Here is an 18,315-nt window from a genome sequence, read left to right as displayed (position 1 = left end):
TTGAGCACTTCAATTTGACAAAATCAAATTACATGTTCTTTTTTCATTTTATGTAGTCTTCTATTTCATGCCATATTTATCAATATGCATTTTACATATAATTCAAATATATTTTCTGAATACAAGTAAAATATTTTCAAAAATAGGAAGATTAATTATATATTATAAATTGAATATTTAATCTGAAAAATTTACCTGAAATTCCAGCCCATAATTTTCCCTGCAGAATTCTCTCAGCTTTGGGCAAACATGTTCTCTTAACGTACTTCTTTCTGCTACCGTATCTGTGGTGGGAAAAGTAGTATGTTAATATGTATACAAGCTCTGTTTTTATATGGTATGTGTGTGTATATATGTATAAAAATAAATAAAGGAAAATAGAAAAGCCTTGGGAAAGGGAAAAAAAAGTGAAAATCTAGCAGGGATTTCAATACTCAAACTTTGTTCCTGGATGTTGTTTACTGTAAATGTGTGATATTTAATAAATCCAGCTTAATTAATATTTTACTAATACATTTACATAAAACATGGCTGAATTGATCCTGTGAGGTCAAAGTCATATGTCTACTTGACTTAAATTTTCACAGAGCTGAATTTTACTGAATTAGCAAAGCCTTCATAAGTGAGAAGCCAAACATTGGGCAGATATAGCAGACTGTTCATAGAGAAGTCAAAGATTCAATGCAGTAAGAAACAAATTCTGTATTTGTATCTTCTATTTTTAGTCTGTTATAACAAGGGGATTGAAATTAGTATACAAAATGCACCAACCCTCACACCCACATGTGGCCTACAAGTCTGGGTATGCAGATCTCCAGAGGTCTGTTTTCATTAAAATAAAAATTAAAATAAAAAAAAAAAAAAAGTCAGTAGATTTCTAAGGCTACATTTGTTCTTTTTACCTGGGGATTTCATTCTTATCCTGCACAGACAGACATTCTTGTGGTTCTCTTCTCTGAGCTAGTGTGCTAAAAATAGTGTTGTAGCCACAGCAGCAGAAGCAGCACCCATGGGATTCAGGCAGGTTTGTACTAAGGACGGCTAGCACAATGCCGCTACGGCCTATGCTACCATGGCTACACTATTATTAGCATCCTAGCTCGCATGAGAGCTAGCAAGAGTATGCCTACATGAACTGGGAATCACACCCCTGCTATAGATTTAGCCTTAATATCAAAGTGCTCTCTCTTGGCCACCCTCTAGGACTGCTGTGAGGGAAATCCAAGCCTCTGCTGACCTGTGTTCCCCCACTACGTTTCAAGCTTTTAGAGCTGCTGCAGCACTGGTTCCCCCTTTGGCTTCTCTATCACATCCTGAGAGAAGATTCTCCATCTGTTCCTCCAGGAAATGGGGAGCTCTCAACTCGTCTGCTGTAGTCCTTCAGGACCCAAGATACCCTGATTATTCAAACTATGTCCCAGAGGTGTAAAGCTGCGTCTTTACAGCTTCCTTCTCTCAGAGGCACACAACAGTTCTGAAGGAGTCAACACTTATACAACACTTTGCACAGTCTTAAACGCCTTTATCCTCTTCTGTACGTAACCAGGAGCACACAGACTGTACAAAACAAACACAAAATGAATGACCCTGCCTCACTTTCCTCACCACTCCAGGGCATTCTTGGGGTGGGTTCTGAGTTCCTGGAATTGTGCAGTGTCCTTGGGACTCGTGGGCTTGCACCCTTACTTCTCTTTACACCCTTTATGACCATCTGTTCTCTTTTGTTCTCCTCCTTTGTTCCACTGTCCCTACCTTCCCGCCAGTGGAAACAGTTAATGTGTTTTTTGGGGTTTTTCTTCAGCTGCACCTTCTTTTTACTATAACCGTTGAGAAAGTACTATCAGTAACCTTAGCCTTTGTATCTGTCGTGTTGCACACGCCTTTCTTCTGGGGGCATTCTGTACCAAAAAAAGTAAAACTTCTGCAAATTTTATTTGTCAAAATAACACTACATAATCACCACTTTTTCAATTATTTTGCCAATTTATTTCAAAACACCTGTCAAAAAGTATTTCTGTAACAATCCAGGCCTACAAAAAAAAAAAATCCCCCTATGAGTGTGAAAGAAATCCCTATAGTAATCTAATTCCTGTTTCTCTCCCCCTTTTCCCTCCCCAGAGCCCAGCTGGGGGTGGGGGGGTGGAAGAACAGGGCTAACACCCACAAATTCTTCCCTAGAGTCCAGCCACAAGAGCCACCTTAGCCCAAACGCACATCCTCTCTTGCCCCCAGCCCAGATACTGGAACTCTCCTGCCCCGCCCCCACACGTGTCATGGGGACAACCCTTTGCCAAGACACTTGCCTACTCCCCTCTTCCAGAGCCCAGGGATCCAGAGGGAGAACCAGCCTGATGCTTGGTCCCAGGCTTGCATGGGGTTTCCTGTGAATTGTCTCCTACCCTCAGGGCATGTTGGGAACTGTAGTTGCCAGGAACCTTCTACAGGCTGAACCTCTCTGGTCCAGCAACGATCGCAGTCTGGCAGGACCAGGGACATTGCTGGATCAGGGTGCCACTGGATCAGAGATCCCAGGGTGCCAGTGGTCGGGAGCTGGACTGGGTTACCAGCAGCTGGGAGAGGAGCCAACAGCCGCGAGTGCTGGGGCTGGGGCCAGTAGCAGGGGCCAACGTTGGAAGTAGAGCCTGGTGTGGGCCAGACAGACATCAGAGTCCGGCCAGGGCATAAAGCCCACTGACTGGGGCCAGCAGCCTGGGGGCATGGATTCCAGGGAGGAGCCCAGCCAGGTATCCTGACAGACCCTGGAAGAGCCTGGAGACCATCAGCAGAGGGGCAGAAACTGACTACCCCAGTCTGGCAAACTCACTTGTTTGGGACCAGTCACCTCCTAAGGGTGCCAAACCAGGGAGGTCCAACCTCTGGCTCTCTCCTCCTACCCACAGCAGTGTCTTCTATGTGTGAGCTGAGCTCTTCTGAGTCCAGCACCCCCTAAAAGTGGCTAGCAGCACTGCAGCCCATTTATGTGAGGGAAAGGAAATTTTGCATGAGTGTGAATTTCTGGAAAATTCTGCACTGTGCAGCGGTGCAGAATTCCCCCAGGAGTAATACCGTCAGGCTCTACCAGCAAAAGTGTATCCCCATACATATAGGCATTTGGGAATTGGGAAAGAGTAGCTTTTCGTAATACAAAATTTCACAGTATCGTCAGAGTTTGTAAGTTGTGCAAACAGAACCCCAAATGATCACACTAAAGCACCAAAGTTCTTATTAAAATACTATCTATTCAAAGTAGGTTTGCACCCATTTATTTATAATTCAGTGTTGAATAAATGTACTGACACATTGTAGCTAAATTAGTTGGTTCATCAAGAGCCATCTCAGTCATCAGTTTCATAGCCTGAGAAAAAGTGGGCCACAGCTACACCTACACTGCAAACATGTTTCATAGCCTCTCAGTCTAATCCTAAAATAAGTATAGGTTTGTGAATTGGATTTTTTTATGAAATGAGACATACTCTGTGGGTCTGTAAAGGTTAGAGAACGGCACAGAGTGGTTTGTCAGTGCAAGGTTGTTACTGGGAATAGAATTATGCTTGTGAACGAGTGGGTCTGTGTGCCACAAAAAATGTAACAGAGTATTCATTTATGAATGATAAAGTAGAGCTGTGACAGATTGAGCAATATTTGTGTAACTACTTTGACATTAAGGAGCCATTTTAAAATTGACTTAACAATTCTTCTAATGTTCTAAGCTACAGATGTCCACACAAATCAGATAATACGCTTGTTTACCAATGCCATAACTGACACATGAATGCTGATTCTGAGGTCCATTTTCATAATCTGGAGTGTGACAGAATGAGGTAGGCTCCATAATTATTTAGATCATTAGTTAATATTCACAGATATTTGAAGTGCTTTGCAAGTGTGAGCTATTAAATTTTATTATTGCAAACTAATAAATTTGTTTACATTATATTTATCAAATATGATCTAAAATCTATTCTATTCTATTATTACCAGTCAATTGGTATTTCTGCTCCAATACTTTTTGAAAGAAACATTTTTTGAAGCTGTCTTGTTTGATTTCTCTAGTTTCCAACCTCTCTTTTACTCCTTCACTATCCCTTCACCATCAAAAGATCCAAGATGCTCTGGTACATCTATTCCTCACAATTTTCTTTGAAGCTAATGAAATCTGCAAACTACAGAAGATGTTCTGTAAAAGTTTTTAAAATATATCTCCATATTAAAGTCACGCAACTCTGGGTAATGTAGGCTCTTTCTGCATAGATACCTCGTGGAGAAAAAAATTATAAATAAAATGCTTTACTGTAAATATTTTTTCTCTACATAATAAATTTATGGTCTGATATCTTAAATTATGTCAAATATATTATTAAAAAAGGAAGGAAGACTCAGTGGTTAGGGAACTTGAGAGAGACAGGCTCAGTTTCCTGTGTTACCACAGACTTTCTATGTGATCCCAGGTGAGTCACTTATCTAAACTACAGCTTTTAGTAACAGAAATGCATTGATAGCCCTGTCACTAAAATTCAGCATGTGTAAATCATCTTTGTTGACACTTTTACCTACAAAATACTTCTACTACCAACAAGTGGATTTTACTTTGTTGGCAGGAGAGAGCAGGAGTTAAACACCCATGAACAACAAAGGTTTTACTGAGCAAGTGTGGATACAACCCAAGTGTGTCTGTCTCTGTGCCCCATCGGTGAACTAAGCATCAAAGTACCTTCCTACCTCACAGGGATGTTGGGAGGAAAAATACATTCAGAGAGATTAGGAGATGTTCAAATACTACAGGAACAAGACAGAAGACAGAAAGCCTCATAAGGAATGAAATCCTGTCTATGGTGGCATATGACTCATTGGCAACTGCCAGTAGCAAAAATCCCCAACACCCAGAGACAGCATACTAGCAGGGGAGGACTGTGAGTTACTCAGAGAATTTTTTCCTAGGTATCTGTCAGATAGGTCTTGCCCCTTCTCTGATCACCATATTTACAGTCTGGGAGGAGTTCTCCCCTGATCAGATAGGGAGAAACCTTTGGGAGGTTTTCAACTTTCTCTGCAGCATATTTTGACTAATGTACATGGTGAATTCCCTGTAATGTGAAATCTTTAAATCATAAGTTAAGGACCTCCGTTACTCAGTAAGAGGCTAGGGTGGCTATCACAAGAGTGGGTGGACGAAGCTCTGTGGCCAGCAACATGCAGGAGGTCAGTCTACCTGATCGCAGTGGTACCTTCTGGCTTTAGTCTGTATCAGAAATCTGTTTAATCCCAAAATATTTTACAATATCTGTTTCTACACTTAGCCATTGAAGTGTCATTGACCCAGGATGGACTATTGTATGTTCTTTATCTTAAGACAGGATAATTTTGGTGTGAAATAGTCTACCAAAAATAGGAAATCTCATGCTTAAAAGTACATGTTGACTTTCTACAGAAAACATTTATATGATGACTTATATGAATACAAATCATACTTGTAGTAGAATCATGGGTCTTAGTGACTGCAGACAAATGTTGCTGGAAATTCAGAACCCTTACACATTATTCAGTGGAGAATCCTGAACCAAACTGCAATCATCTTTTCCTGGCTGTCCAAAATGTGGTGCTTAATTGCAAAGATATCGTTGTCTCTTATGGGCCAGCTACTGCCCGTCATACATGAGCTTTCACAAAAATAATTTTAATTGGCTAATGCTATGCACAATTACTAAAATTACCAGACAACATATTGTCTATAATGAAAACGTAGAATGAGGAACAAAAGTAAGGATCTACTGAGGGGCAAAAATATGAAGTGATTATGATAATTTTGGTCTGGGTAACAAAATATTGCCTACCTAGTACAATTCCACCATCCTCACTCAAGCTGTGTGATTTCAGTGGCACAAGTACTAAGTCTTCAAATCAGAAGCTACAAACATTCATAAACAGATGCCTGAGGAACATCCTTTGCATAAAATGGCAAGCTTTGTCACAAATGAGAGCAGAACAAGAACGACTTGACAGTCAAATCAAGAGAAGGAAGCAGGGATGGCTAGGCCACACTCTCAGAAAACCATCCTCCAGCATAGTCTATCAAGCTCTCACATGGAACCCACAAGGAAAATGCAGAAGAGAAAGACCTCAGACAGCATGGAGAAGATCTACTGAGACTGAACAACAAAAATTGGGGTACTCCCAGAGTCAGCTAGAAGTTTTGTCCTGAGAGTGACGTGGAAAAGACTTGTAGATGATATATACTCTACTCTGAGTACAAGGGTTAAAAATCATGCACAGTCACTTCTGGAATGACGCACTCCTCAAACAGAGCTAAAGCATGTGTCTACCTGGAATTCTGTTCTCATTCTGGGACAAGATACCCTGCATTTTTAACTCCTGTCTACAAATCTCAATGGAAAAAGATAACGCAGTTGTTTAACTGGAGTTCTATTCACTTTAACTCTTAATTAAATTACACTGTCCCTGTCAAAATGGGAATAGAGGCCCCTACTGATTTTGTGATCGCTACATATCTGTCATTCCTGGATGAGCCTGCTGTGTGTTAGATGCCCATGTACCTGTAACAGCTGGAGGCCCTGCAGTGTTTGCAGGTTGGAGCGGAACACTTTTGCCAACATTTTTGCCTTGGAGGGAAGGGATAGCTTGGTGGTTTGAGCATTAACCCACTAAACCCAGCGTTGTGAGTTCAATCCTCGTGGAGGCCATTTAGGGATTGGGGAAAATAGATGTCAGGGATGGTGCTTGGTCCTGCCAAGAGAGCAGGGGACTGGACGAGATGACCTCCTGAGGTCCCTTCCAGTTCTAGGAGATGTGCATCTCCAATTATAAATAAAATCTTAAGTTTCATACACTTGAAGAAACAGTATCATTACCATAGAACCTCTCTAATTCAGAAGTTTTGACACTTGTATTAATGAAAAAAAATCAGTAATTCCTTTTTTATTACTCTGTGAAGTTTGTCTTTCTGGAAACGTGGAATGGCACATAATTAAGATGGAGCAGAGTAATTAGAATGGACGACAGATAAACTGGTTTAATTAAATAAAACTTAACCTGATTCATAATGGCAGAAAAATCTGAGAGGTTGGCAAGTTCCTAAAAACTGGAATGTAACAGGCAAATGTTAACTTACAGGCTGCTTTAGAAGAAGAGATTAAATGACGTTCTTCTGGTGCCAGAACTACGTAGTAGCAACAGCATAAGAGTATTTTATCTGAATGTTAATCAGGTACTCTGAAACCCCCTGAAGTAGCTTTGGATCTATGATGAACTGTAATCACAAAACTGGAGGATGAGTTAAGATTTTCTAAAAATGCAAGGCTGATACAGATAGCAAACGAAGAACACAGTATCCCTTGTCAGATACAGCCTCACTGAACAGACTGCCCACAAGCAGCAACTCCTGCAGATCACTGCTTTCCTGAGAGCACACCTTGCACCACTGCAAAATGCCCTGCTTCATTCACAACCTGCACTAGAGCCAACTTGCAGTCAGTGCAAAGAACACAAGTGGCTTCACTGAAGTATGGATCAAGATAGCATGTGTTTCACTTTGCAGAGCATGAAGCAGAGCTCCTGATGCTCACATTGGAAAATACACACTGAATAATGCAGAATACACAAAGAGCCCTGCCTCCTCTGATGAGAAAGCCTTCAGAAAATTTTTGATAATCTAGCTAAATTAGCTATGCACATGTGGCTCATGTTCTTGCCAAAAGACAGGTGATCACTGTTTAATAACTACAGTTCATGTGACATATGATTTTTCAAAAACCATATCTTTTCTTGCTGCAAAAAGATTGTATGCACTGTTGATGCTGCCAAGATCATTGCCAAACATATGTCTGTCGATTGTTGGCCCTCTTCCTTTCTTTTAATAACTTCAAGTTTGGTAGCCATGGACATTGCTTTCCTTTGTTTCTTGCCTTAGTGACAGGTCCTAAAGAAACTTTTTTACGTCTAGGACCCATGATAATCACAAGCAACAAAGGTATTTTAAGATTAATATCACTCACACTCAAGATGATATTGTTGGCACGGGAAACATTATATTCTGATCTCATAGAGACATTGTTTTGTAAATGAATGCTTATTGATGTTCTCATAAGGTTCAATATTGAATTTAGCATTGTTAGTGAATCCTCCTTAATTTTCAGTATTGTTTTGTTAATGAGATCCTGTTCATGTTCTATACGACCGAATAACTCTACCTTCCTGTAATTTACTTTTTGTTAATAATCTATTGGTACTTGACCTCCTGCTCAATAGGGAATTACCAGAGCGGAATGGCATAAGACCAGTAAGAATTCAGTTTGAGCTGGGGGAGTGGATAAGGGAATTATGAGAAACTCTCCCCTGGTTTGTTGGGAGGGGGTGAACAAAGGAGGAGAGAGGTATAAGTATTGCACACTGCTTGTTGCAAGGTGTGCAGGCTTTGAGGAGAGATCCCCCTGCACCTTACTTGGCATGCCAAATAAAGATTCTTCTTCCACTCTCGGTGTGTTATTGGGCCAGCGTTGCATACCGGGCACGAACTGCCACTGTGCCACCTTAAGAAGGAGGCAACAATATGAACACAACAAAGCATGCAAACAAACTGGGAAGAGCTTGGCAAATGAGGGAAATGAGTCAGCCTCGCACTGGGTTCTGCGGTTTTTCTCCTCTGCATTCGTTACTTATGAAGCCGATGCTCAGCCGAAGGGTGGTTCTTCCTTGTAGTGAAAATGTTTGTAAATTGAAAAACATAAATTTACTGTTTGTTGTAGCAAAAACTCAGAAATTGAAAGTTTGTGAATTGAGAAAGAGGTATACTCCCTGAGATGTAAGAACAGCTCTATTTGCCCAAAATTGCCGAGGAAGTTTGTACAGACCAGGAAGAGGTGGGAAAGAAGCAGCATAAGGATGGTGAATTGGGGGAAGATGGGGGTAAAGCTTGGGGTGGAGCTGGTGTTGGAGTACCCCTTACCCAGACAAGCTGATGCCTATGTGCAGAACATTTAGTTTACAGCCTATTTACAAAGTTGCTATTCCTGAAGGCAATTGTTACATATGGCTAATGCAAGCTCAGGTCCTGAAACAAGTGAAAATTGCAGCTATTGTGGTTGCCTGGGCCTTAATGTGATTGACTGGATGGGAGTGTTGTGCCATCCGGCTTGCAAAGGATAGTAGGGAAGCTGTTGACTGATACAGCAGACAACACTTGTGACAAGCAGGCAGCTAAACCTGGAACCAAGAAAGAGAAAAAAGCAGCCCTTGCAGCTGCTGAGACCACCACACAAATGAATGCTCTGCAGAGTCTCACAAAGTCCAGAGCCATCCGCAACATTAGCTATGATCATTTCTTCTAGGGGTGCTCCTCATACACAAGGGGTGAGCAACACGATCCATCCTAATGGATGCAGCAAACTTCTCTCTATCTTCCACCTGCCAGCCCTGCTCTGCAGGCAAGCACAAAGACTTGGTGGGGGTTTGGCCTTGCCTCTTCTATATCCATCTTTTCCTAGCTTACTCCTCCATATGATCAGGACTTGTGCTCTTCTGAATGCAGGAAGTACAATATTATCATGGGATGCTCCTGTACAGTCATAGAAGTGAAAGGGGGAGACCTTTCTCTGGCACCTCAGCCCTTTCATGGGTGAAGAGACGATCTCTCGATCTAGCCTTAAGTGCATAACCATTCAGAAACCTCACTGAAGAACATGGTATAAATACAGCTATCCCAAGAAAGCTGGATATTAACATAGATGTTTGGCACAGAGAATATTTTATGCTCATAATAGTATAACGTGCTCATTTTATTTTGCCATCTCTACAAGTTTTTCTGTTCATTGCAGTGAGAATCTGTTAGAAATAGCGAAGTGTGTGGTGAAAATAATACTGAAAATTACTTAGTAGCAATACTGAAGGGCACTACTTGCATATCAGAGTACAAAAAGATGCTCTTATTACCCAAGACTTTTCAGCAGCTCCTACTAAGCAGCAGGTTTTTCAACCACATTTTACTTGTGTTACTAAAAGCTTTTGACTATCAATAGGAAAATAATGTTCTCAAACCTTAAATATTATGGAAACCTTGTCTCTGCATATACCACCATTATAATAACTGTAATTTGCATTTCAATAGTGCATTTCATCTGAGAATCTCAGAGTACTTTACAAACATCAGGCTAGATTCACAGAAACTGGCATGCAGAGATGACAATTACTTGTCCCTTGTCTATCCGGAACCCTTGAGTCCCTGGAGAAATTCACACTGAAAGAGGGCAGGCTGTCTTGCTGCCTTCTCCCTCCCTTGGGTTTCCAGGAACAAGGAGCAACTGGAATTAGCAACTGAAGCTCCACGAAACACCATTTAGACTAAGTTGTTAAGGGGATGCATTGAACCAGCTCACATCATAGCGTCCCCACTGTAGGAATAGGGGGTGTGGAAGATTATAATTTAGAGATGCTCCTTCCTAAGGTACAGTACTATGAATATGGATTTAGAATGTGCCCTGGAAGCTGGGGTTGAGAACACTGTGTAGCTGCATGAATCAGTTCACTCCAGAAGCTCTCTAGTTGTATTAATACTGTAGTTATATTCCTCTCTCATTCATTGGCTTGGTGTTCAATGGACCCCAAGATCTTTACATGGTGTACCAGGCACAGAACGTGAAGGAGACTGCAGCCATTTTGAAGTTAACTCCAGCGTTTGCAATTAAAACCAGAGGCAAGAGGAGCATATGGTGCAGCAAGAGAACAAATCTTGTATTTTTTTTTTTTATTAGCACAGTAATAGCTTGACTAGTTTAAGAATGCAGAAACTGTCAAAAATGGATGTGTCGCAACCTCCACCCAGCGTGCAATGGTCAGACAACTGGGAAGAATATAGACAGAGATTTGAATTGTATGTAGCAGACATGGGAAGTAGAGCCAAATAGCTGAATTCACCAGAAGGATTTATCCAAGTACTAAATATAAAAGAATACCACCAGAACAGGTCAAATCAAAAAGTCAAACGGCTTGCTATGAACACCATTGCTGCAGGAAGGCTGGTTACAGACAATTACATGGAAGTATGAACAAAACAATATAGCCCCAAAATAGAGTTTGCCTCAGGAAACTGTCAAATGTGTGTGGGGGGAGGAGGAGGGGACGCTGCATATCCCAAATGCAGAAAAATCAAATGCATTCAGTTGAAGACAACATGGTTGAGTTCTTCATAAACATACTGGAATCAAGAGGGACTCTACACTGCCAATGAAAGCGAATGAAACAATTATTCCACTGACGTTGGTTGCAGGAGCTCATGTTAATATTCTGTCTGAACAAGATTATGAGAGAATGACAATAAGACCAAAACTGAGACCAATAAAAATAAAAGTACCTGACTATTCTGGAACAAATACACCATGAAGGGGAGGTGCGTTCCTACTGTCAGACGTAAAAACACAGCATATACAGGCTTCTTTTCATTGTCATGCTAAAGGTAACATGAACTTTACGTCTGGCTGCATATGAAAAACTTTGTCTGATTTGTTCTTACTACAAGATGATACTGAACCTACCTATGAGCATATCATTTGGGCATATCATAATCTGGGTTTGAGTTTTAATATGGGTTGGACTTTCTCCCTACCACAGTCCTGGATGCCACCTGAAGTACTGGGGTTCCACAGGGCCTCTCCCGCTTCGTGGCTTGGATTCTGTGCCTGAGTTAGTTTCTGCAGCCTCTTACTCTGTGTGTGTGCGCGCACACCCCCCCTCTCCCTCCCTGGCTATGTCTACAGTACAGCGATCCTTCAAAAGAAGTTTTTCCAGAAGATCTCTTCTAAAAATACTTATTTTGAAGGAGCACGTCCACCCACAAAAGAGCAGATTGAAAGATCAATCCACTCTTTTGATAGAGGCTGGCCACACAGCCCCTGCTCTTTCAAAAGAATGGGTCAAAGATCGAAAAATCTGGCACCATGAGGACTGCTTTTTTTTTTAAAAAAAAAAAAAAAAAAGTGGGGGGCTCAGGGCATCTACACACGTTTTTTTCTGAAAGATTCTTTTGGGGAAAAAAGTGCTCTTCCTCTTCTAAGAGAGGAAGGAAGAGGGCTGTCGAAGGAAGAGCCATGTTCTTTTGATTTTAGATCAAAAGAGTGTATTTTGTGTGTAGATACGCCTTGCATTTTTTTTGGAAAAGCCAGGCCTTTTTTAAAAAAAACCAAAACAAAAAAAAGTTGCTAGTGTAGATGCAGCCACATAGATATTAGGCCACATCAAACTGCAACAACAGACAAATCAGCTCTGTGCAAGTGGATTCACCTAATCCTCACGTGCACATCCATTCTAAGGGACAAACTCAAAATAATATTGTCTTGTGATATACAGAAAGATCTGCACATCATAAGCTCATAAAATTTGCCCTCTCGCTCAATGAGGAGAAAGCTATGCATATCTTCTTCTCCCCTTCCAGATACGAATTGCACAAAATGGGTTATGTTATAAACATGAAACAAGGTTTTTAACTACAAACAGTAAATTTTAAACAATTATAAGGGATCAGCAAATGGATCAAAACAGATTTCTTTCATAAAACAAACAAAATACACAAACTGATCTTTGCACACAAAATAGATAGGGTGAGAATTTGCTAATGTATAGCCTGAATGATAAACAGATTCTTAAGATTCCATCTCAAGAAGCTGTTGGATTCTTAAGGCACAAATTGCCTTAGCTGTCTCAGGTTTTCATACACAGGCTCAACCATATGCCTATTTAGTACACCTTTTGGATGATGCAGATTATTATACTTAACCTCTGGCATAGTGTCAGCTCCAGACATGCACCACAAAACCATAGAGATGATCCATGAACAAACTAACAGCGCTGATACCTCAGTGGATTACGACATTGTATCATCAGGGGCCCAAAGAGACGCATGATTGCAGACTTTGGGGCATCCTGGATACTAGTAAAGCAGCAAACATCAAACTAAAGAGGGAGATATGTTTTAGGGTTACAGAGTTAATTTTTGATTAAGAACATTTTCAATTAAGGTGTAAAAGCTGGTGAGAGGAAGGGATGTTAATGATTAACTGGTAAGCCTCACCCTAAACCGATGAGGCTTAGGAGTTACAGTTAACTAGTGGGGGTTGCTCCAGCTTTGGCCTACTGAAGGTGAAGGGGTGCCCCAGCCCAGTTGGAGCAGCCCACATCTTTATACACATCACATACACATCTCCGAGAGCTGGAAGGGACCTTGGCGGGTCATCTAGTCCAGTCCCCTGCCCTCTTGGCAGGACCAAGCACCACCCTGGCATCTATTTGCCCCAATCCCAAAATGGCCTCTTCAAGGATTGAGCTCACAACCCCAGGTTTAGCAGGCCAATGCTCAAACCACTGAGCTATCCCTCCCCCTATCCCATCTTTGGGGGGTAGAGGGCCACTCCAACTTATTCAGCCTGGAAGAGCTTCCCCAGACACCACCACCCACATTTAATTGGTTAACCGATTAAACTTAAACAAGATTTTATATCCCTAGTAAGAGGAAGATTTCAGTGATTGATGTCTAATTTGTATCCATTTGTTCTGTTGTGTGAAGGCAGTTCAGTTTAATCCAATGCACTTGGCAGAGCAGCATTGCTAGACAGTTACACACTTGAAAGTTGTCCCCTTCAAGCAAAAATATTTAAAAAACAGGCTGCAAGGTGAAACTGCTGAGTTGGAATTCTTATGAACATTTGACACCATCTGAATAGGGACTGGGAATGGCCCTCTCATTACAATAAGTAATTTTCCACTTTTGGTATTCTCACCTTACCCACATCCACCCTGACTGAATTAGTTTTGATGCAACAGTCCCCTTTCTGTATCCCTGCTATCTGTTTCTTTTTCTCCCATTCGTGCTTCTGATGATCACCAAAGATTATGCCATATAAAATTGTTAGTCTTTAAGGTACCACCAGACCCTATGTTTTATTCAAAGGTAGATCTTAGTTGCAAGCCCAACCCTTCCACTTGTACCAATTAACTTTACATTCTGTCTCCAAGATTAAAAGAATAACAATTTAAAAGGAGGCAATATTTTTAAGAAACAGAATAAAATTCCCTACAATAAACTATGCAAATAAAGTTTAAATGGAGTAGATTTTATTTCTCATCAGACATCACCGATACAGCCACAAACAGGAAATAAGATGGTACCATGAAGTGAGATGTTACAGTACAGAACTGTTGATTTTAGGCGATACACCAGCATAAAACTAGAGTGACAGACTGGCAAATCAGTCTGTATGTGCTCATACTCAAGAGAATTTCAACATAAATAATTACTTCATACATACTCAAGTTTTCTGTGCTCCCAATTTCAAATAGACTTTGTTTTCTGAAAGTTCACAATTTTTATTCAAAGGATAATATTTTTGTATGATACAAGTTTAAAGCCTGATCCAAAGCCTGCTGAAGCAATTTAAAAGACTCCAGATGACAGTAGTGGTGTTTGCGTAGGCCCTACATTTGTACCATATTACACCATTATGCATTGAAATCAGCAGCTTTTTCCATTTACCTCAATGGGCTTTGGAACAAGTCCAGTTCTGTACTCAGACACATGCAAACAATTCCCATGAAAGACAATAACATGGCACGAGTACCTAAGGCAGAATTTTATCCCCCTTTACAATGCTTATAAAATTATCAAAAATTTTAATACACTCATCTTTCAAGGCTAAATTCACTCATAGGCCCAGATTTTTAAAGGTAAGAAGGGACCACCTGGATCTCCTAGTCTGACCTCCTGCAGCCTGCAACCCACAGAGCCTCACCTACTCCTGCAATGGACCCCTAACCTCCAAGGCAGGTTCTACAAGGAGCTGCTCTCCTGGCAGCTCCATGCTAATGAGCAGCCTTGCAATTGCAAATGGCTGCTCATTTGCATGGTCTCACAGCTCATTAGTATAGCCACGCAAGATCTCGCTCTAGGCAGAGGGAGGTCCCGGAAGTAAACAAGCCATGTGGACTTGCCCCTGCCGGCAAAAAGCCCTTCTGTCATTAATGACCTGTGGGACCATGCTAATGAGCAGCCATTTGCAATTGTGAAGCTGCTTATTAGCATGGAGCTGCTAGGAGAGTGGCTCCACTTAGACCCAGCCCAACTGAGTTACTGAAGTACTCAAATCATGATTTAATGGAGAATTTACAGAGAATCCAATAATTATATTAGTTTAAACCTGCAAACAACTCGTGCCTCACTCTGCAAAGGAAGGCAAGCCCCTCCTCACCTCCTGCTCCTGTCCCCCCACAACTCTCCCAATCTGATGCCATCCAAAAATCCTTCCTGCATGGGCTGTGCGCGAAAGCGTCTCGTCTAGATTGCTATGTCATTGCCTCACTGACTGCCCCTCAGGTCCCCTTTGCATGGGTCCATGGGGTAGGTGGAGGGGTGTGGAGTACACACAAGTGGTGTGAGTATTTTGCAGGATATGAGGCAATGAGCAGAAAGAGATTAATTCAGTTAAAAAGAGATTTCTCTTTCATTTGACAAAGCAGACTCCTGAAAACAAGACAATTTACAAACTATTATTGTCATGCAATTAAATGATGTGAAGGAAGAAGCTGTTGACAAAGCACATTCCAGACACCAAAATTAAGTCTGAAAATTACTTTTACAGAAGACCAGTGCTCATTACAGCTAAATACAAGCCAAGAGCAAAGCCTACAATGACAAGAATTGTTACCGTAATCACAATTAATTTGATATAACATTATTAGTTAACCTAGAGTAGGTTTCTTGTGATTTGTATAACACAAATTATAGCATAAAAATCAGGACTAATACAAGGCTATCAAGCAGTTGCACAAAAGTATTCCATGAAAATTAATCAAAAAAGTTAAGGAACAGAAACTGGGAGTAGAAAAAATGGAAAATGTTTTAAAAATTATTTCACATGTACTCTGTAATTCTAGCAGTTTTTCCAATGCTATACGAACAAAGACAAACAACTGGGATATGAATCACTAGGGGAACTGAATCCATATTAAAAAAAAAAAAATCAATATAACCACAGGGTATCTCAGACATTTTGTCTCCCAACTGAACTGCATATAAAAGTAATGGCATCAAAAGAAATAGGATACTTTAGCTGATTGTTTGAATAGACAGAAAGCACAAAAGCATCACGTGAAAATAAATTAAACTGAACATAACGGTGCATAAAAATCATATATACGATATTGTTGTATACATGATAGTTAACAAGTATCAAAGAGAAACTATTGTAAATAAGACATTTGTTGCTGATATGGAGCAAATGACACAAAACGATACTGAAAGGAAATTGCTGAGGAAACACCATTACGATCCACCTCATGTTCAAACAACTAATATAATGAGCAGCACAAACACTAAGGCCATGTCTACGCACGCTCCTCTTTCAGAAGGGGCATGTAAATGACACAGATCGGAACTGGTTAATGAGGCACTGATATGAATATTCAGTGCCTCATTAGTATAATGGTGGTCAGCCGCACTTCCAAAGTGCTGCTTTCGAAATGCAAACTGGCTGTGTGGACATGGGTGCTTTGAAATAAACCCTATACTTCAAAATTCCCTTATTTTCAGAATGAATTAGGAATAACAACAGAGATAGCTGTGTTAGTCAGTATTCTATCAAGACAAAAAAGCAGTCATGTAGCACTTTAAAGACCAACAAAATAATTTATTAGGTGATGAGCTTTTGTGGGACAGACCCACTTCTTCAGATTGCAAATAAGAGAATTTCAAAGTCTGTGGTTTATTTTCAAGTGCCTGTGTCTACACAGCCACTTCATGTTTCGAAGCTGCACTTCTGAAGCGTGACTGGCTGCTTTTATGTTAATGAGGCACTGAATATTCATATCAGTGCCTCATTAACCAGTTCCAATTTGTGTCATTTACATGCCCCTTCTGAAAGGGAGGGGAACACATAGACATAGCCTAAGTGACTTTTAAAGCTCTCCAGTGAGGTAGGCTTAGATTCTTGTGAACGGCTGTATGGGTTCAAATCTTAAGCAATCTGGATACTTTCCCCACCCCCCCAAGATTATATATAGGGTACATCCATATTCATGGCTCTTAAGAGCACATAAAAGACTGGAAATCTGAAATCTGATCTCCCCCATGCAATCTGATCTCCAGAGGCTCAGGACTCCAGCTGTTAGCCCCAGCAGGGCAGTTGGAGGGACAAGACTCTCTCTTCCCCTGGAGGGGCCACTCCCAGGGAGGGTCACACTGATCTTCAGGAACCTGCATGGCTCAAGGTGTGACCTCCCCATGCTGCTGGGGAAAACAGATACATGGTAACCCACCCCCATAGTACCCTGCGATCCTTACTTCTGCATGGCTGCTGGTGGTCCTGCTGCTGTTAGAGTGGGACAGCTGTCCACTTCTGAAAGCAGCACCCCTCCCAGCAGCAGGGAAGTAGTAAGGGTGGCAATCCTTCAACCGCCCCCCACCCCCCACTATTGTGAAATACCCTTATCCTCACTGCCTTTTAAGCCAGCATCTCTACAATTATAACACCACCATGAAATTTCGAAATTGACGCGGCTTGTCCAGACGGGGCTCCTTTTCGAAAGGACCCTGCTACTTCAAAGTCCCCTTATTCCCATGAGCAGATGGGAATAAGGGGACTTCGAAGTAGGCAGGGTCCTTTCGAAAAGGAGCCCCGTCTGGACGAGCCGCGTCAATTTCGAAGTGCCACGGCCGCCTGCATGCTAATAAAGCGCTGAATATGCATTTCAGTGCTTCATTAGTAAACTTTGAAATGGCCATTTGTGTGGCCATTTCGAAGTTTGGGGCTAGTGTAGACATGGCCCTAGAGCGTACACACTAAATCGAACCATCAAGGCTGTACAGTCAGCCTTGGTACTCCTTATTGTTGCGAGGAATTAGGGAGGTCTACAGGAGAGTTTCTCCTATTGACCTCCCTCTGTATGGATGCCCAGAAAAACTGATCTGAGATACGTTGATTCCAGCTACGCAATTGTCATAGCAGGAATTGTGTATCTCAGATCAACTTTTCAGTCTGGTGTACACCTGGCCTAGGTGTGAAAATGTTCATTGTATGGTAAGACTTCAGGTTAGATAGATTTGTGTAGCCTGCTTGTGATTTCAAAATCCTCTAAATGTTTTGTTCCTACTGAATGTTTTGTTACTGTGTACTCACTGGTCAGAGACTCCATAAAAAAGAACCACATATACTGAACACAAGTTGCTTAGTGCAGCTGGTACACAGTATTTTAGCCCAGCGTCTAGTCCAAGTGTCAGAAAATCATGGAAGCCCATGCCAGGAGTGGTAAAGGGGGTGCACTCAG

General features: G+C 41.3%; 1 protein-coding gene across 1 annotated transcript in view; it reads right to left on the bottom strand.

Moving 5' to 3' along the window:
* NWD2 (NACHT and WD repeat domain containing 2) overlaps positions 1-18,315 on the bottom strand; it is a 106,400-nt gene that overhangs the window by 56,961 nt on the left and 31,124 nt on the right. Inside the window, exon 2 of the mRNA XM_074991781.1 lies at positions 196-284. Within this exon, the coding sequence (XP_074847882.1) occupies positions 196-284 (89 nt within the window). The remainder of the gene's footprint in view (positions 1-195; positions 285-18,315) is intronic.

The sequence above is a fragment of the Carettochelys insculpta genome, chromosome 4 (genome assembly GCF_033958435.1).
Source record: "Carettochelys insculpta isolate YL-2023 chromosome 4, ASM3395843v1, whole genome shotgun sequence".
Classification (NCBI taxonomy): Eukaryota; Metazoa; Chordata; order Testudines; family Carettochelyidae; genus Carettochelys; species Carettochelys insculpta.
This window is presented reverse-complemented; position numbering and strand designations above follow the sequence as displayed.